The sequence below is a fragment of the Frieseomelitta varia genome, unplaced genomic scaffold (assembly GCF_011392965.1).
Source record: "Frieseomelitta varia isolate USP_RPSP 00005682 unplaced genomic scaffold, Fvar_1.2 scaffold_372, whole genome shotgun sequence".
In the NCBI taxonomy this organism is placed as follows: Eukaryota; Metazoa; Arthropoda; class Insecta; order Hymenoptera; family Apidae; genus Frieseomelitta; species Frieseomelitta varia.
In genome coordinates, this window is record NW_025110115.1 from 407,381 (window position 1) to 424,218 (window position 16,838).

The following is a 16,838-nucleotide window of genomic DNA, read 5'->3' on the forward strand; positions in this document are numbered from 1 at the left end:
TGACAGGATTTTTATGAATTGTAGAATTTTTATGGACGGTTGGGTAAATAAGAAATTGAATTGGGAAGTGAATGACTTGATTGCATAAATAAATTATTATATTATAATCTATGGTTGTAGAATTTTTGTACGTTTTGTGAATGGTTGTAGAATTTTTATGGATGGTTGGATAAATGAGAAATTAAATTAGGAAATGAATGACTTGATTTCATAAATAAATTATTATAATTTATGATTGTAGAATTTTTGTAGGTGATAAGATTTTTGTGAACGGTTGTAGAATTTCCATGAATGGTTGGAAAAATGAGATTAAATTAGGAAATGAATGACTGCATAAATAAATTATTATATTATAATCTATAGTTGTAGAATTTTTGTACGTTATGTGAATGGTTGTAGAATTTTTATGGATCTTTAGATGAATAAAAAATTAAGTTAAGAAATGAATGACTTGATTTTATAAATGAATTATTTTTAATGTCTTAATTTTAACGTTAATATCTTTCATATTTGAAACGCAATTTTCGCTAGTAAGATGAATTCTATTTTTAAACCTCAAGTTTAAAAATAGAATTAAAAATAATAATTCTTTGTTTAATTTTACAATTTGTAATTATAATAGTTTATAGTTGACAGTTTCATAGTTTACAATTAATGGTTTTATAGTTTATAATACTAATTTTATTGAATTTTTACAATTTTTTTATATCGTTTCTAGTGTATGATTGCCTTTTATTTTTTCGAAAGTATAGTTAATCATATAATTTTCTTTTCGCGTATTTTAAAATAAAGTTAAAGTAGCATATTGCGATTTCTTCTCTATTGTTATCTGTCTCTTATCGCTATGCGACAATTGTCTGCAAAAGTAAGCAGCGCCTATTTACACAAACTTCGTCCAATTATTCGAAATGGTAAATACTTGCCATTGCAGAATATAACAATTAAACTTCTAGAAAATAGGAACGTTTTAGCTGACAACAAAAAAATTTAATCTTGAAAATTAAAACTTTTCATTTTGGAATGATAATAATTACTAGATTGCAAATTTTTATACATCTTCATATATTTTTTTAAACACAAACAAAGAAATTTGTCTCGTCTTCGAAATGTTATAATAATAATCCGAACTTCTTCACAAATGATGATCTTCTGATTGTTATACAAAATACGTTTTCAGAAAGTTAATAACATCAGAATGCAATTGGAAACGAAATTAAATTGGCCAAATTAAACCAAAATTAAATCGACTAAATTAAACCAAAATGTCGCCGAGCCCGATTCTTCTCTCGCAACGCAGAATCTTTCCGCGTTCTATTTATCCAACACTGGTCTGTGCAGGCCTGCGGAGGCTCCCGAGGTGCGAACGTGCTGCCAGTCCCGGTTCCAATCCCCGTGCCGGTGCCATATCCGGTACCAGTTCCAGCGTCCCTGTGGACCAGCGACCTCGCAGCGGCCGCCTCCTCCATGATAAGCCGCAGCAGCGACGCTCACGCGGAACCGGGAGCACTGAGGTTGAGAGGCGACCCAGCTGCACCCTGGTTCGCTTGGCATCCGCGATTCAATCAGCCTCTGCACGGAGCCAGGCTCGATCCACGGCTCACCGGTGTCTTCGATCCAACCACCTGCTCCTTCAGACCCGATCAAGTCCTCGCTCAGCCATTGTACGCTGCCACTATCGAACCTTCTATTCCAACCATTCCAACGACGGAGGAACTTAGGCAGCGTGCGAACAATCTGCGCGTGAACCAGGACGAGAAGGACGACGCTGGAGTAAGCGGCGCGACCAAGTCCTTGCAGGATGCTGTTTCGTCGGACGTTTCCAACGAGTCGAAGGCGACAGATGAGTCATCCGCGGCCGGGCATGGTAAATTGGACGAGTCGAAGGTGGAGCGAAGCCAGGAGGAGAGCGATGACGAGACGAACGAGACGAAGGACAGCGAGGAGAATTGCCAAGATTCGGTGAGCGTGTCGTTCGAGAACAGAAGGGATCAGCAGAGGATGTTCCAGCACGATGATTCTGGCAGCTCATCGGGCCGTTCGTCCGCGGACAGCAGTGACCTCGAGGAGGATTCCTCGTCTCACAGGTTCTCGAGGGTGTTCGTCGTTAACGACGACTCTCTCACGAGCGACAACGACATCGAGGACAACGGGGACGAGGACGAGGACGACGAGGACTCTGCCACCGTGAACGGCGTCACATTGAAGAGAGTCACCGCACTGCCTGACGAGGAACCTGTAGTTTTGCAGTACGTTAGATTCTTCGGCGAGGACTCCAGTTACGAGGACGCGAGCGGAGATCGAACGAGAAACAACAACAAGAGGGAGGACTTGGAGAAGAGATCGAGTTGCAAGGACGATGGCACGGAGGTTAACGACAGGTCTGAGAGAGAGGAGGGGACGAACGAGAAGAGAAGATCACGAGGAAAGAAGCACAATTTGGAAACGAACGACAAACGGATATCCCTGTCGTCGTTGCAGCGCGAGATGCCCGAGGAGATGTACATCGCCAGCGACAACGACTGCTCGGAGAATCAAATCGAGTTGAAATCTATAAAGACCTTGGATCCTGACAGCATCGAGCCGGTGATTTTCAACAGCGGCGCGGAAACTATGGCGACGAAAGAGGGGACAATCTTGGAGGAGAAACTGTTTGACAAATTAGAGAACAACGATGGTTCGGTAATCGACGAGTTATCAGCTCGAGTAACGTCTGACAATGACAACGTAGATTCAGACAACCAAACGCAGCTCTCCACGACCGACGCTTGGGACTTGAACATAATTCCAGACTCCTTGGAAATGTCGGACGACGGTGGTTCGTGCGCGAAGAAATTTCACGTCTCGACGCCGTTGATAAATTCGTCAGGCGTGTACGAGAACGGCAGTACCGATCGCGGTGAAGCAGGTAGCAGCGATTATCACGAAGCCGTAATCGATAGCACTTTATCGCAGATAACAACCGAGGAGAGCGTGGATCCCGACGACGATAACCACGCGCGTGACGCGCTGCCCGATTTGAATTCCAACGTGAACGGCGGTGCGAGCGTTTCCTCCGGTTCGGACAGTTTCACGAGCAACGAGACGAACGCGACAGCCAGCGAGGTGAGCAGCGACGAGCTGCACGAGTACGAAGTCACGCCGGCCAGCGTGTTCTCGTTCTCGGCGACGAACAACGAGCTGCTGTCGCGACTGAACAGAAGGAACGAGGAGGGAGAAGCACCGTGGCGGCGGGAGAATCGTCAAGGCGCCGTGAAAATCGTCAAGGACGATCGTCGCGAGGAATCGGTCGCGTCGAACGGGACGAATTGGAACGCGCAGTGCGAGAGTACGCGAATGGTTGAGCAACGTTCGGACAGCACGAACGACGAATGTGTCGTAACCTTTGTCACGGAGGAGAGTGATTCAACGATGATCGCCACGGTGAATGATGAATCGGTTGCGTGCGAGGCTGGGGAATCGACGACACCGACCATCGTGTCCAAAGATGGCGCGTCGGAAGACAACGACCCGGATCGCGCGGCTGTCGGGGCCGAGTTGAAATCGGCGAGCACCGGCGACGTGGGCAGCAGCGGGATCCACGAGACGTTGAAGAACAGCGCGGAGAGCGCAGCAGGTAAAGCGGATAGTGCGCATGACAGCGGCGGTGGTTCGGTGAGAGGCGAGAATCCTGCTTGCAGCCAGGTGGTAGGAGGTAGCGAAGGTAGTAGTAGCAGCGGTGAAGGTGATGGTGGTGGTGGCACTTGCGTAGAGTGCGCCGAAGAGGGGATAGAAGGGGAATCGACACGGTTTCGCTCAGTCGAGCGACGCCCGTCCACTCGAAAGGAGAATGGATTCCCGCCTGCCGCGTCGACGAAGGATTCCATCGGTCAACAACAACTGCCTCCGTCGACGATACAGAGCAACAGCAACAAATACAGGAGCCTCGTGATGATCACTCAGGAAGCCTCGTACCAGCCAGTGAGCGTCATCACCTCGGACACGACGACCTTGTTGCAGCCGGATGAGGTGCACACGGCTAGCCAGGGTCTGGCTGGATACTTCCAGCTGGCGCTGGAAGCCGTGTCCGAGCAGCCGCATCGCAAGAACGGCCAGGGACCGAGGAAGCCGTTGATGGTGAAACGGTTGGCAAGTGTGACCGCGAATCACTCGGAGGTGGAAGCGGACAGCGGGCTGAGTGTCGGTAGTGCCAGTGAAAGCGACGACGTGTCGGTGAAAAACGCGGCGAAAATCGGTGGATCTCGGCTGGAGAAGGATAACGAGGAGGCGAGGGAGCGGGGCGAGCAGCGCGAGGGAACGCGAACACGTGCTTCCTCGCAGTCTAGCGACGAGAATTCCGCAAGCGGCGGGGTGGTGATCCTCGAGGAAGGTCTGGCGGACGATGACTCGTGGGTGGAGGAAGTCTCGCACGACGAGGACGAGCCTGGAGCAACGACGGCCACGGAGGAGAGCTCCGAGGACGAGGCGAATAATCTCGGCGATCGCGAGGAGGAGCTACGCGGTTACCACAGGCAGGCGATCGACTTCACGTTGCACACGATCGTGGAAGAATCGTGCGAGGAGAGCGAGGCAGAGCCCAGTTTAGCCGCTGGTAGCCCGTCCAAGAAGCAGAGGCCACCGTCAGCCTCGGAACTGGAGAAGTACTTCTTCTTCGGCCTCGGTGGCGATGGCAACAATTCGAGCATGGGTTCGCGCGAGGTGGACAGCCTCTCGGAGACGTCGTCCATTTATTCCGAAGGTTTGGAGTCGCTGGGACAGGACGAGGCGCCGGGGAACGGCGAGATTCGCAACCAGGAGAGATCGAACTCTGGAGAAGGATTCTTGAACTCCTCGAGACTCGAGAAGTACTTTCTGTCGGAGTTTCTTGGATTCGACCAAGACAGACGCGACTCGGACGGGTCCGTTGGCAGCGACTCGGAGGGAAGGCCGAGTCCCGAGGCGCAGCGAAGGAAGAAGCTGGTTCGCGCCAGAGGGACCGGCAGATCGCACAGCTCGTCTCTGGACAATTTACTAGCTCTGACTCAAAGCTCGCAGAATCTGAGCTCGCAAAATTCCTTGCAGGACCTGAGCTTGAGTCAGGACGCGCAGGAGACGCAGTCGGAAGGTTCATCCACCGAGACCGACGGAGCGGACGACGGACAGACAGCGGCCTTTGGTACCGACGGACAATTCGACACGGTGAAACGAAAGAAGAAGAAGCCGAGGAACCTGGGAACGCAGAGTCCGCGCGTGCCAGACGACAGAAACAAAACTCCCGAGCCGAGCAGAGAAATGGTGTTGGTGGGAGAAGTGGTGATGGAGAACGAAGCAGAGGCCATCAATTCGGAAGATTCCGAGAGAGCAAAGACGCCACAGCCAGAGTCTCTCTTGTCCTCCTCTTCCCCTCCATCGACCACCGCGAGTGTTTCGTTGACGCCCGCGTCGCTGGTTGATTCCAACAGAAACGTGCAATTGAACTCGGGAGAATCGTTGAGCTACAGTCAACGATCGAAACAACAGTCGCGAGACTCTGGCTTTGTGGGCAGCTGCGATGACCTGTTACAACACCAGAAGCTGCCCGACGACGGTCAGCCCGAGCTTAGTCAAGAAATCGGGAAAGATCGCTCCAACAACGAGAACGGTGAAAATGCTCGAAACGCGAGTCGATCGTCCATGGAAGGGATCCCCGGAGTCGAAAAGGGGAATCTGTCCAAAGTGGATCATCACTTGGGCCACGCGACACTGCCCCACTTGCCGAACGCTTCCCTGTCGAGGAAGGACAGCTTCAACAATTGGTCGAGCGACGAGGAGACGAATTTAATGATGTCGAAGATGCGACAGTTCTTCAAGACGATGGTCGCGAATTCCAACGGGCAGAATCAGAACGCGAACAGCGCAAATTCGAGCGGCGCGTCGCCGGCGCCGAGCCCGAGGCTGCCCGGTTACTCCTCGAAAGCCAGACTCTGCGCCCAGAATCGTACGAAACCGCCGCAGTTGGTGTACTTCGAGAACGAGCTGACCAGGCTGATGAAAACCGTGCCGGGGATCCGCGACGAGCAAGTGCGAGAGATCGTCGAGTATCTGAGCTCCGAGGACACGTGGTCCGACTCGTACGACAGCTCCGATTATACCAGCTCGGATTTGGAGGGCGCGGCCGGTGGTCGTCGATCGGCGTTGCAGGAGCAGATCTCCCAGAGCTGCCAGCAGATTATCAGTAAATTCGACACCACGTCTGGCGACAATCTGCTGGACAAGGAGAGGGAAGATAAAGCCGGGCCGGCTGGTATGCAGCCTCCATGCCTCGGTCGTGATACCGCGTTCGTCTATCAGAAATTGGTTCAAAGTTTCACGAAGATGGCCGGCGACGGTGTGAGCTCCGACGCCAACTCGACGCCGCACAGTAGCCCGCCGTTGATCGCCAAGGTGATGCACCACATCGGTAGCAGGCTGGTTGCTCTGATGCACGAGGTCTCGGAGGGCGGACCGGCCGTTCAACATCACTCTACCAGCTGGAGACGTTACACCCAACATCATCGAACGCCGTCATCGGCGTCCACCACGGAAGACGATGACTCGACGTCCGACTCGACGAACGCTCCTTCCTCGACGCACTTGCAGTTACCTAGATCGAAGTCTCACGATCCTCTGTTGCTGATCAACAGCCATCCGGTGGCGTCGACCGGCCAGGAGGGCGAAGAACGCGAGGCTAGTGACTACGAGAGGTTTTCCTGGCGGGGAAGTTTCGAATCGGCGTTAATGGCCGCGGATTCTAGGACGAAGCTGAGCCTGTTGGCTTGCTCCGGGGACAGTGTCGGTGCTAGTGCTAGTGCTAACGCGTTGGCAATGGCTGCCAAGCGTCGCAGTGCCGGGGATCTGTTGTTCAATCCGAAAAGCTTCTCGAGGGAACAGTTGGACAGAGTTAGAAGCTGCGGATCCATCGGCGGCGGGAGCGGAGGTGCTGCCAGCGGTGGATCGGTCGAGGAAAGGATCTGGAGCAACAGGAGGAGGTCCTCTGTGCCTGATGCCAACACCAGGGGGGAGTCTGGTAAGTTTATTATATTATTTTATATCATTATACGTTTATAAGTTTATTATTTTATTTTATATCATTATACGTTTTGTAAATTTGTTATATGATTTTATTAAAAAGCAACATCAGTCAATATTGTATATTATTGTACGAAGATTACACGATGAAAATATGATACATGTTTATATCGGTTTTTTTTAATTTGTGAGTTAAAAAGTAATATTTCTACAATGTTGTCTGCGTAATTAATTATTAAGTTATTCATTTTTTTTTTTAAACGTCTTTATCGACGAGATAACTATTTTGATTTCGACTTGAAATTAAATTTTAAATTTTGCTCTTTGCAACATATATTTTCTAACATGTAACTATTGTAATTCCGACTTGAGATTAGATTTTAAAATTGCTCTTTATAACATGTAACTATTGTAATTTCAATTTGAAATTAGATTTTTAAATTGTTCTCTATAACATATATTTTCTAATCTAACTGTTGTAATTTCGATTTGAAATTGGATCTTGAAATTGCTCTTTACAACATATATTTTCTAACATGTAACTATTGTAATTTCGAGTTAAGAGATTAGATTTTTAAATTGCTCTTTGTAATATATATTTTATAACATGTAATTATTATAATTTCGACTTAAATTTAGATTTTGAAATTGCTCTTTATAACAAGATAGAAAATTTTGCTTGTCGTGTATCATTTCATCCATGTATAATTTATTATTCGTATAAGCTTGATGTTCCTTCTACGGCCAAGTAGACCTTTTCCAAGGGACCTTTTCAATTAGAGAATCTTCTATTGTAGTATGCATTCCAACACCGAATGGTGTGATAGAAAGGGGGAATAGAGTAGACGTGTAAAGACCATGAATTTTTCATCCCGTCTAATCTTGGAAAATGTGGAAATCAATAATTGCTATCAGTAGACCACTTGCTACTAACGGTGAAACATAGTATTACAACAATCGATGAATGTAACTTTAAACTTGAAATTGTCGTTGAATTTTTCACTATGCTATAGAACTTCGTTTATGGAAATAAAATCTCAATCATTTAGTACGCGATTAATTTATTCGAATCTCAACTTCAACTATATTAAATTCAAAATGAACTTCTTATATAAATTTGAACCTTCACTCCAGTCGAAACTTGAAATCATAAATAGCGAAAAGTGGAAATTTTGTGAATTTATTTGAACCTGGAATTACGTAAATTTCAAATCATATGGAGAGAATCAAAAAGTTCTCTACGAATTTTAATTGTACAAGTCTATATTTGAATGCAACGTCTGTTACTCAAAAAAAAAAAGAAAGAAAAAAAATAATGTATCATTTTGCACGATTGATAATTTATTTCATCAGAAATCGAATTTAGATATTATATTTATTATATTATTATTATTATATAATAATTTATTATTAATCTATATTTATTATATTTTTATATATAATTTATATATAATTTATTTAGATATTATATTATATTATTGTTATTATATAATAATTTATTATAGATCTATATTTATTATATTTTTACGTATAATTTATATATTTATATTTATTTTTATATTATATTATAGACAATATTTATAATATTTATATTATATTATAAATTATAATATATATTATATATTTATTTATAATTTTACAATTCATATTACATTATATTATATTTTTATATATAATTCATATATTTATAATTATTTACAATTTATTATATTATATTATATTCTATCGAATTTAGATGTTACGTATCTTCTTTTCTCTAATAAATAGTCGTCAAACATTCCCCGGTACAAAAATCACGATCGCTGTTAAAATTCGAAACAATACATCGACAGACACGTCCACAGGTGACGAAGACACCGAGGACGAATTGGAATACACCGGTGAATCTCGAGCGACGACTCTTCCACGGGGAATGCAGTCGGCCATCACGGCAGCGACCAATTCTCTGCCGCGTTTGCCAGCTTCCACTGCACCAGCTGGATTGACGACACCTTCGTCGACGACACCTTCGTCGACGATGCACAAGGCGCACAGCGTTTATCATTTCCTACCGCAGCACTCTGGCGTGAAATCGGCCAGGTATCGTCCGCCAGGATTCGCCAGGAACAGCAACGTCGCTGGCGCTATCGGTGGACCAAAACGTGCGGTTAGCGCTCCGGGGCTGCAAGTTTCCGGCTCGCAGTCTTCCGCTGGGAAACGTGACAACTCGAGATCGAGGAGGCAGCAAGCTATGTCTCTCACGCCTGGTAAGTCACTGCACTTTTATCCCTCTATTTTCTTTTATTCGTCATACTATTATTCATCGACTCCAATTAAATGATTGGATTGCCGGATATGATCTAGAGAATAGAATTTACTTCTCACAAGAGAAGAGTTTTACTTCTTAGGAACTTGGATTTATGAAAATACTCTGTTCTTGAGGTACCGGTGGAAATTTACTGATGCAGAATATAGAATTTGCCTCTCATGTAGATTTTTGGGAATTATTTTTGAGAGGAGAGCTTAGGAACTTGGAATTATAAAAATATTCTGTTTTTAAGGTTCTGGTGGAAATTTATTAATGTAAAATAATAATTGTAAAATATAGAATTTGTACAGATTTTTGAGAGGAGAACTTAGGAACTTGGAATTATGAAAATATTTTGTTCTTGAGGTTCTGGTGGAAATTTATTAATGTAAAATGTAGAATTTATACAGATTTTTGAGAGAAGAGCTTAGAAACTTGGAATTATGAAAATATTTTGTTCTTAAGGTTCTGGTGGAAATTTATTAATGTAAAATGTAGAGTTTGTACAGATTTTTGAGATTATTTTTAAGAGAAGAGCTTAGGAACTTGGAATTATGAAAATATTTTGTTCTTGAGGTTCTGGTGGAAATTTATTAATGTAAAATGTAGAATTTGTACAGGTTTTTTTGGATTATTTTTAAGAGAAGATTATTTTACTTATTTTACTCCTCAGAAATTTAGAATTATTAAATTATCGTGGTTTAGAGTTTGTTTTGAAGTTCTGATGGAAATTTATTGGTGTTCATATATATCTATACCATGAAATCCTTTCCGTGTGTCTAACTATTGATTATTTTTATTTCTGACTCGTGTAAATTTACGTAATAAATGTTATGTTTATTATACACTGTTGGCCTGCCTGTGTAAACGAATCCATGCAATCATCTAGTATTTATTTCCGGGAAAATCCATTTTGAAGTTTATTGCATTTATATCGATAATAGAAAGAGTTTTTCTCTCTTCTCTATTACTTGCAATTCGTAAACGAAAAATCTTTTTCACCGATTTATCGAAAGGAAATTTTGCCCTTTAGATTCGTAAATTTAAAATGAAGCAACTAAAATTGATCGATGTAAATATTTTATAAAACTTGTTCTGTTCAATATTATTAGTATAAAATAAATAAATTAATTAATAATAAGAGTATAATATTAAAAGTAAAAATAAAGGAATAACAAATAAATTAATAATAAAAGTATTAATATCAAAAGTATAAAATAAATAAATTAATTAATAAAATAGGTGCTGAAAAGAGATACTTCGAAGAAACAACGAACAAGTGCACGCAGATCATTAGAAAAGCGTAGAAAAGCGACTAACGTATGCTACCGTCTGAGTAATTAGAGGAAGCCGTAGGCAGAAACAGCACCGTGAAAATCTGTGCACCATAACGTCAATGTCGGCTTTATTCATATTACAGTGGAAAAAAAAAAAAAAGCAATTGCATCTAACCAAGACGGTTTCGTTAAAGCCATAGTCTACCTAGAGTTAAAGTGAAAATTCATTTACACGATTATCTCGCGAAAAGTGAGCGGAAGATGAGCTGATAATTATTCCATAACCGGAGGGAGCGTGATTTTTTTTTAGAGGAACTTTTCTTTTCTCACCACTTCTCACGGCGAGAAAAATCGCTTCCTTAATAGTAATTACTCGTTGAGCCGTTTCGACATTCTCTCTGTCGGTGTTCTCTAAAATTTGAAGCACGATTCACTCGAAAATTTCAACGAGGCTTTCCTTCATTTCCTTCTGCTTCCTTGCGAAGAAATCTGCAAATTTAATAGATACATTGTGTTAATTTAATCGGGCAAATCTCAGATTAGAATGAAGTTGTATAGATGCAAATTTTATCGTTCAGAATCGTGTATAATAATTACGAGAAATGGTTTATGTAAAATTTCGAGAGATGCATGGAGGATGCACGAAGCGAATATAAAATGCATAGAATTGTGATTTTCATGCGAGCGAAAACAGATCTTTATTTAAATTCTACGTTTTAATTGCATTTGTAATTATGTTCGTTAGTTAGTTAATTGTATTAGTAAAATTGCATGAAAATGCCCCTATTCTTTTAACGATACACTTTCAACGCGTGTTTTAAGCGATTTTGCAATGCTGAACGTTTGCTTAAGGAACAGACTCGCACGGCGTAGATTTCTGTTTACCATATATATCTGACATGCGTTATATCTGTTGATACTGTTTCAATTACTCAATCACACGCGATTTCGCTGATTAATCAACACTCTCTTATTTTTCTCGTTCGATCAACGATCAGTTTATTACGAAATCTAAATGCGAAATCACGAAAGTAGTTCGCAGTTTCGGCGAATTTTCTATCGTCCGTGTACGCTTATTGAATTGTTCTATCTCTTTTGTAGAATTCAAACATGTCAGTAATTTTCAAGATCTGATATATAAAGTCAGACGGCACAAATTTATGTCGTTCGTAGTATCAAAAATTTGAATAATTTCTTTGATTTTCGTTCGAGTCAAAAATATGTAAAATATTTAAAAATCTCGGACCGTATATTCGTACAATTACTCTCTGCGTTTATCCTTTCGTGCGATTAAAAATTTTAATGATTTCCACAATTTTTCGTTCGATCTAGAACCGTGTGACGTCAAAGCTCTCGAGTTCTTGCTTTGTGCCCCCACTAAATTATCTGCAGCGTTAAAAATTTAAATTGTTCTTACGACCGTCGCTTGATTATATTAAATATGTAGAATCGCAACAAAAATCTTCGTTTTAGAGAATTTTTCACCATTCGTAATCGTAAAATTATCCTTTGCATTTAATCCTTTTCAGAATTAAAAGTCTTTTTTCCTTTTTTTAGAAAATTATACCCTTTTTTTTTAAGATTCGAAACGCAATCGACGACCTTTGTTTGATTTAGAAATATATTTATTTATTTCTGATCCTTGCGTTTCAGCTTCGGATGACTTCCGGTTTTTTGTACATAGTTACAATGTTGTTATTGTTACAATTAGATTACAATTCTCTCTTTTGCCCAAAAGTATTGAACTAATATAATATGTCTATATATAGACATATTATATTAAAGGAGAATGCTACATATATTCCCTCTTTGGCCGAAAGTATTGAACTAATATAATATGTCTATATATATATATATATATATTAGTTCAATACTTTTGGGCAAAAGAGGGAATTGTAATCTAATTGTAATAATGACAACATTGTAACTATGTACAAGCAAGAATCAGAAATAAATAAATAAATAAATATATATATCAAATACAACTAATTTTAAGTGACTAAAAGTAACTAAACTCAGCTGACTACCTCTAACTTTACATTACATTGCTTCACCCTGTAATTATAAACGTGACAAGACAAAAACAGTAACAGAACGAGCTAAATAATACACTTGATGATAAGCATAAATTAACGAGAAATCTTTGGTGATTTAGAATAATATACAAAATCTTAATCATCGTTGCAAAAAAAGGAGAAACGATATTGTTATCATTATATATTGAATAAAAAGTCAAAAAATCAAAAAAATCTAGCGTGAAAGTTGTTCCAACGAAATTAATCAGTGTCGCGCGATTTAAAAGACCGTAAGCGTGTAGCGGAAGCAAGTTAGAGTACGCGATTTATAAATGAACGCTTTAAACTATTTACTGGAGTGTAACAGGTGTAACCGTTCTATTACGAGGTATTTCCTCCTTTTTAGCTCTTCTTTGGCCTCAGCCTGCTCCTCGTTTCTAGCCACGGCACCGACAATCGATAAACCGGTATAACAACGTGTCTCCGCGTATGCGTACTGTCGGATCTCTCTGCCTCTGTCGCGTTTTCTTTTCCTTGTATGCGCTAAAATCTATTTTTCATACCACTTTCTATTCGGCGTCGTTTCATTTCAGCGTCATTAACGCCGCGTTTGAGTTCAATTTCGTAAGAGCTCGGGAAATTTGAAGAAAACTTTTCTACCCTTACTCTAATAATAATAATAATCCATTATAATGCTGTAATATTCTTTGACTCCTTTGATTCCTTGTTTAATCAAGAAAAAGATACGAGCGACAATTTTTGGGGTGGGGGAAAGTTTTGTCTAATATTTTTTAATATTTATCGCTGAAATTTTGGAAGATTATTTGAAATTTAGAATATTCAATTTCACGCGGTATTGTGATATGGGATATTGGAACATGCTGTAGAAGTTCGCGTTACGATCACTAGAAATATTTAATTTCGTTTTCTATTCAATATTTTCGCGCGATCGGATTATTCAATTTTATATTTCCTGTGATAGAGATTCAATATTTGGTGTACTTTTCTTTTTTCATTTTCTGCTGTATTCTATTTGCATCTTAATTTCAAAGTTAAGCGACCTGAAATTTTCGTGATCTCCGACAATCCAACGATTTAATTTAGATTACTTTGAAGCAGACGAAGCTTCAACCCTTAATTGTACTTAACTTTGCACTCCATTCAGTCACATTGGTCACACTATCGTTCTGTATTTACAAAACACGAAACTCCCTCTCTTTCGAACCGAATTTATACAACGAAAACGTTCTGCGATTACAAAAGCAACGACTCTAATAACACGCCTGGATCTCGACGTTGCGATAAACAATATTTCGTTCCGCCGCTCGTTTACATTCCGACCGCGCGATAAAACAGAAGAAACCCTGCCTGCGGTATACGAATTCTGACTTTAACGAGAAAGGAACAGCGTGGAACCTGCAATCTGCTATACAAACTGCATTTCCGTCGTTCTCGACTTTAGCCTCGATCACGCAAATCGCTGCGATTCGTGCGGCTCCATCTCCTTCCCAGTCAGACTCGCGAGAATTTGTTGATTCGCATCACGTACGAAATCATCTGAAATCGTTCGACGATCACGTCCCCGCGATACCATCCGCAAATATTTGAAAATATTTTTAAAATGCTGGTTACCTGAAAGTACGTTTTTATTTTATTGTATTTTATTGTATTTTATTTTATTTTATTTTATTGTATTTTATTTTAATTTAATTTAATTTAATTTAATTTAATTTAATTTAATTTTATTTTATTTTATTTTATTTTATTTTATTTTATTTTATTTTACTTTATTTTATTTTATTTTACTTTATTTTACTTTATTTTACTTTATTTTATTTTATTTTATTTTTATTTATTTATTTTTTTATTAGAGGAAAAGTTAATCTAATCTAATGATTAGATTGTGGATTTTTATACATTTATAGGAAACTGCACAAAATTCACACAACATAGAGAAGAACATAAAAATATTTAATACATTTACATTCTCTCAAACTGTCAAAGAGATGTAAATTTATACAAAAGTGTGGAGTCTAATAATAAGAAAGATATAAACGTAAAAAAAACATATAGAATGCTATCAATGGTAACCTTGATCTCTATAAATACGATTGATCAAAGGCAGTGTTACGAATGAAATATATATTTATTTAAAGAACTCATTATTACACACGCTCTAAACTTTTTTTCAATGGAAGTATCAGAAAACCATTTTAGAAATTCGAGAAACCATTTTAGAAATTCACCTTCAGTTACTAGGATCTCGTTTTTACGACCAGGCTCTTCAATTAATTAACGCAATTAGGGATTACAGTAGTCTTCTCGGTTATTGATCCGCCCGAGCCATGAGTGAAATGGGGAGTGGCAGTGAAAATAATTTCATCGGTCTGTAGAGCGAAGGATGTCTCTCCTGTTTCAATCCTATTGCGTTCTCTCAGCTATTTTTTAAACGAAATCTTTTCTCTTTCTGTATATTGACATACGTACAAAATTTCGCATAATAAATTGATACCGAGAATTTAGATACTTTGCTGCGTTCCATAGAATAAAATTAAAATAGTAGTTTAATATATTTCATTAACGCTACTACTTTTTATAGCCACTGCATATTTAAAAGCTGCAATAAAATTAAAGTAACAGTTTGAACCACTTCATTGTGCTAATACTTTTTGTAATTATTGTACATATTTCTGTATAGCACACTACGCGTGATTAAAAAGCTAGGATTAAATTGAGATAATAATTCAACATACTTCATTGTACTGCTAGCTTAAAGTTTATGAACAACACTGCTAGGCACTTTGTATAAGTTTATTTCATTGTGCTAATACTCTTTGTAACCACTGTATATATTATATATTATATATTGTATTTATATACAATAATATACCACTATATATTATATATACAATATACAATATATTATATATTGTATTTATATACAATACTGTACATACTGTACAATATTGTATTTATATACAATAATATACCACTATATATTATACATACAATATACAATATATTATATATTGTATTTATATACAATACTGTACAATATTGTGTTTATATACAATAATATACCACTATATATTATATATACAATATACAATATATTATATATTGTATTTATATACAATAATATACCACTATATATATTATATATTATATTGTATATACTATGTATAGTAGATTGAAAATTGCAATAATAATTCAAACTGTTTTATTATTATTATTATTATTATTGTTATTATATTCAGCCTCTCTAACAACTTACATCAAACTCTACAAAAAAATCATGCGAAAAGCACATTACAGAACGGAAAATCCTTCCGAATGAAATGGCTCACGCGAGTGGAAACATTTCGAAACCCGAAGCAAGTACAAGTTTGAAAAGACACGAGTTACAGTAACTGGCTAACAAACTGAGACGCGAGTGTGTTTCTTTTTTCTTTTTTTTCTTTTCTTTTACTGAACGAAGAGTAAGCTAGTCGAGGAAAAGTGGAAATTAATCTCGTGGCGTTGGTTTTTACATGGGCGCGGGAACGATTGCGAGATTCCATTCCATTTTCTCAAGACAATACACTTTCTCGAATACGCTTCTCATTCTAACGCGTTCCTCGCGATTCTCTGTAAATCTACAAATATAACACGTCTGAGAGAGCAATTCATTCCTCTATCGCTCGACGATTGCATCTTGTAAGAAGAAAAAAAAGAAAAAATACTTAACGATAATAGTTGTATCTTATCGGAGATAAACATAATACTCGTATCTTGTCGGAGATTAACAATGAAACTTAAGTTAAAATTACTGATCTTTTGATAGAAATTATTGACACTTCGAATGATACATTTCCAATGCGGAAATAACTGCGATATATTTGTGTTCATTCATCATCCGAAACATCAGACAATTTCTTTCATCGGATCTTCCGGTTTCACTTTTTGTTGATTTCTTAATTTAGATATTAATCACGGGATTAATTATTCGAGAAGCAAGTGGCTTATTTTCACAGGTTCGTTCGTCTTAAGAAAACGCTATAAACAACAATAGATTCTAAATTTTTTAAAAAAAGTTTCGTGTTTAGGATTTTTCTGCAAGAAAGAATTTATGCAGTCGATCAATATGACTTCGACACCGCTCAATTTTAGATCTGTTAATAAATTATATCTACCAGAGACCAAGATCGAACAGATAAATTTATTATCATTAATTATTAGCTTTTTAATTTTAGACTA

The 16,838-nt window shown here is 39.2% G+C and overlaps 1 protein-coding gene across 6 annotated transcripts in view; it reads left to right on the top strand.

The window, feature by feature from the left end:
* The window catches only part of LOC122531077, a 69,142-nt gene that overhangs the window by 31,981 nt on the left and 20,323 nt on the right, over positions 1–16,838 (top strand). For 5 of the 6 annotated variants that reach the window (XM_043658658.1, XM_043658654.1, XM_043658659.1 and 2 more), the window contains exons 10-11: positions 1,339–7,021; positions 8,856–9,269. In XM_043658658.1, coding sequence (XP_043514593.1) covers positions 1,339–7,021; positions 8,856–9,269 — 6,097 coding nt within the window. The remainder of the gene's footprint in view (positions 1–1,338; positions 7,022–8,855; positions 9,270–16,838) is intronic. The other variant, XM_043658655.1, reaches the window with a different exon arrangement.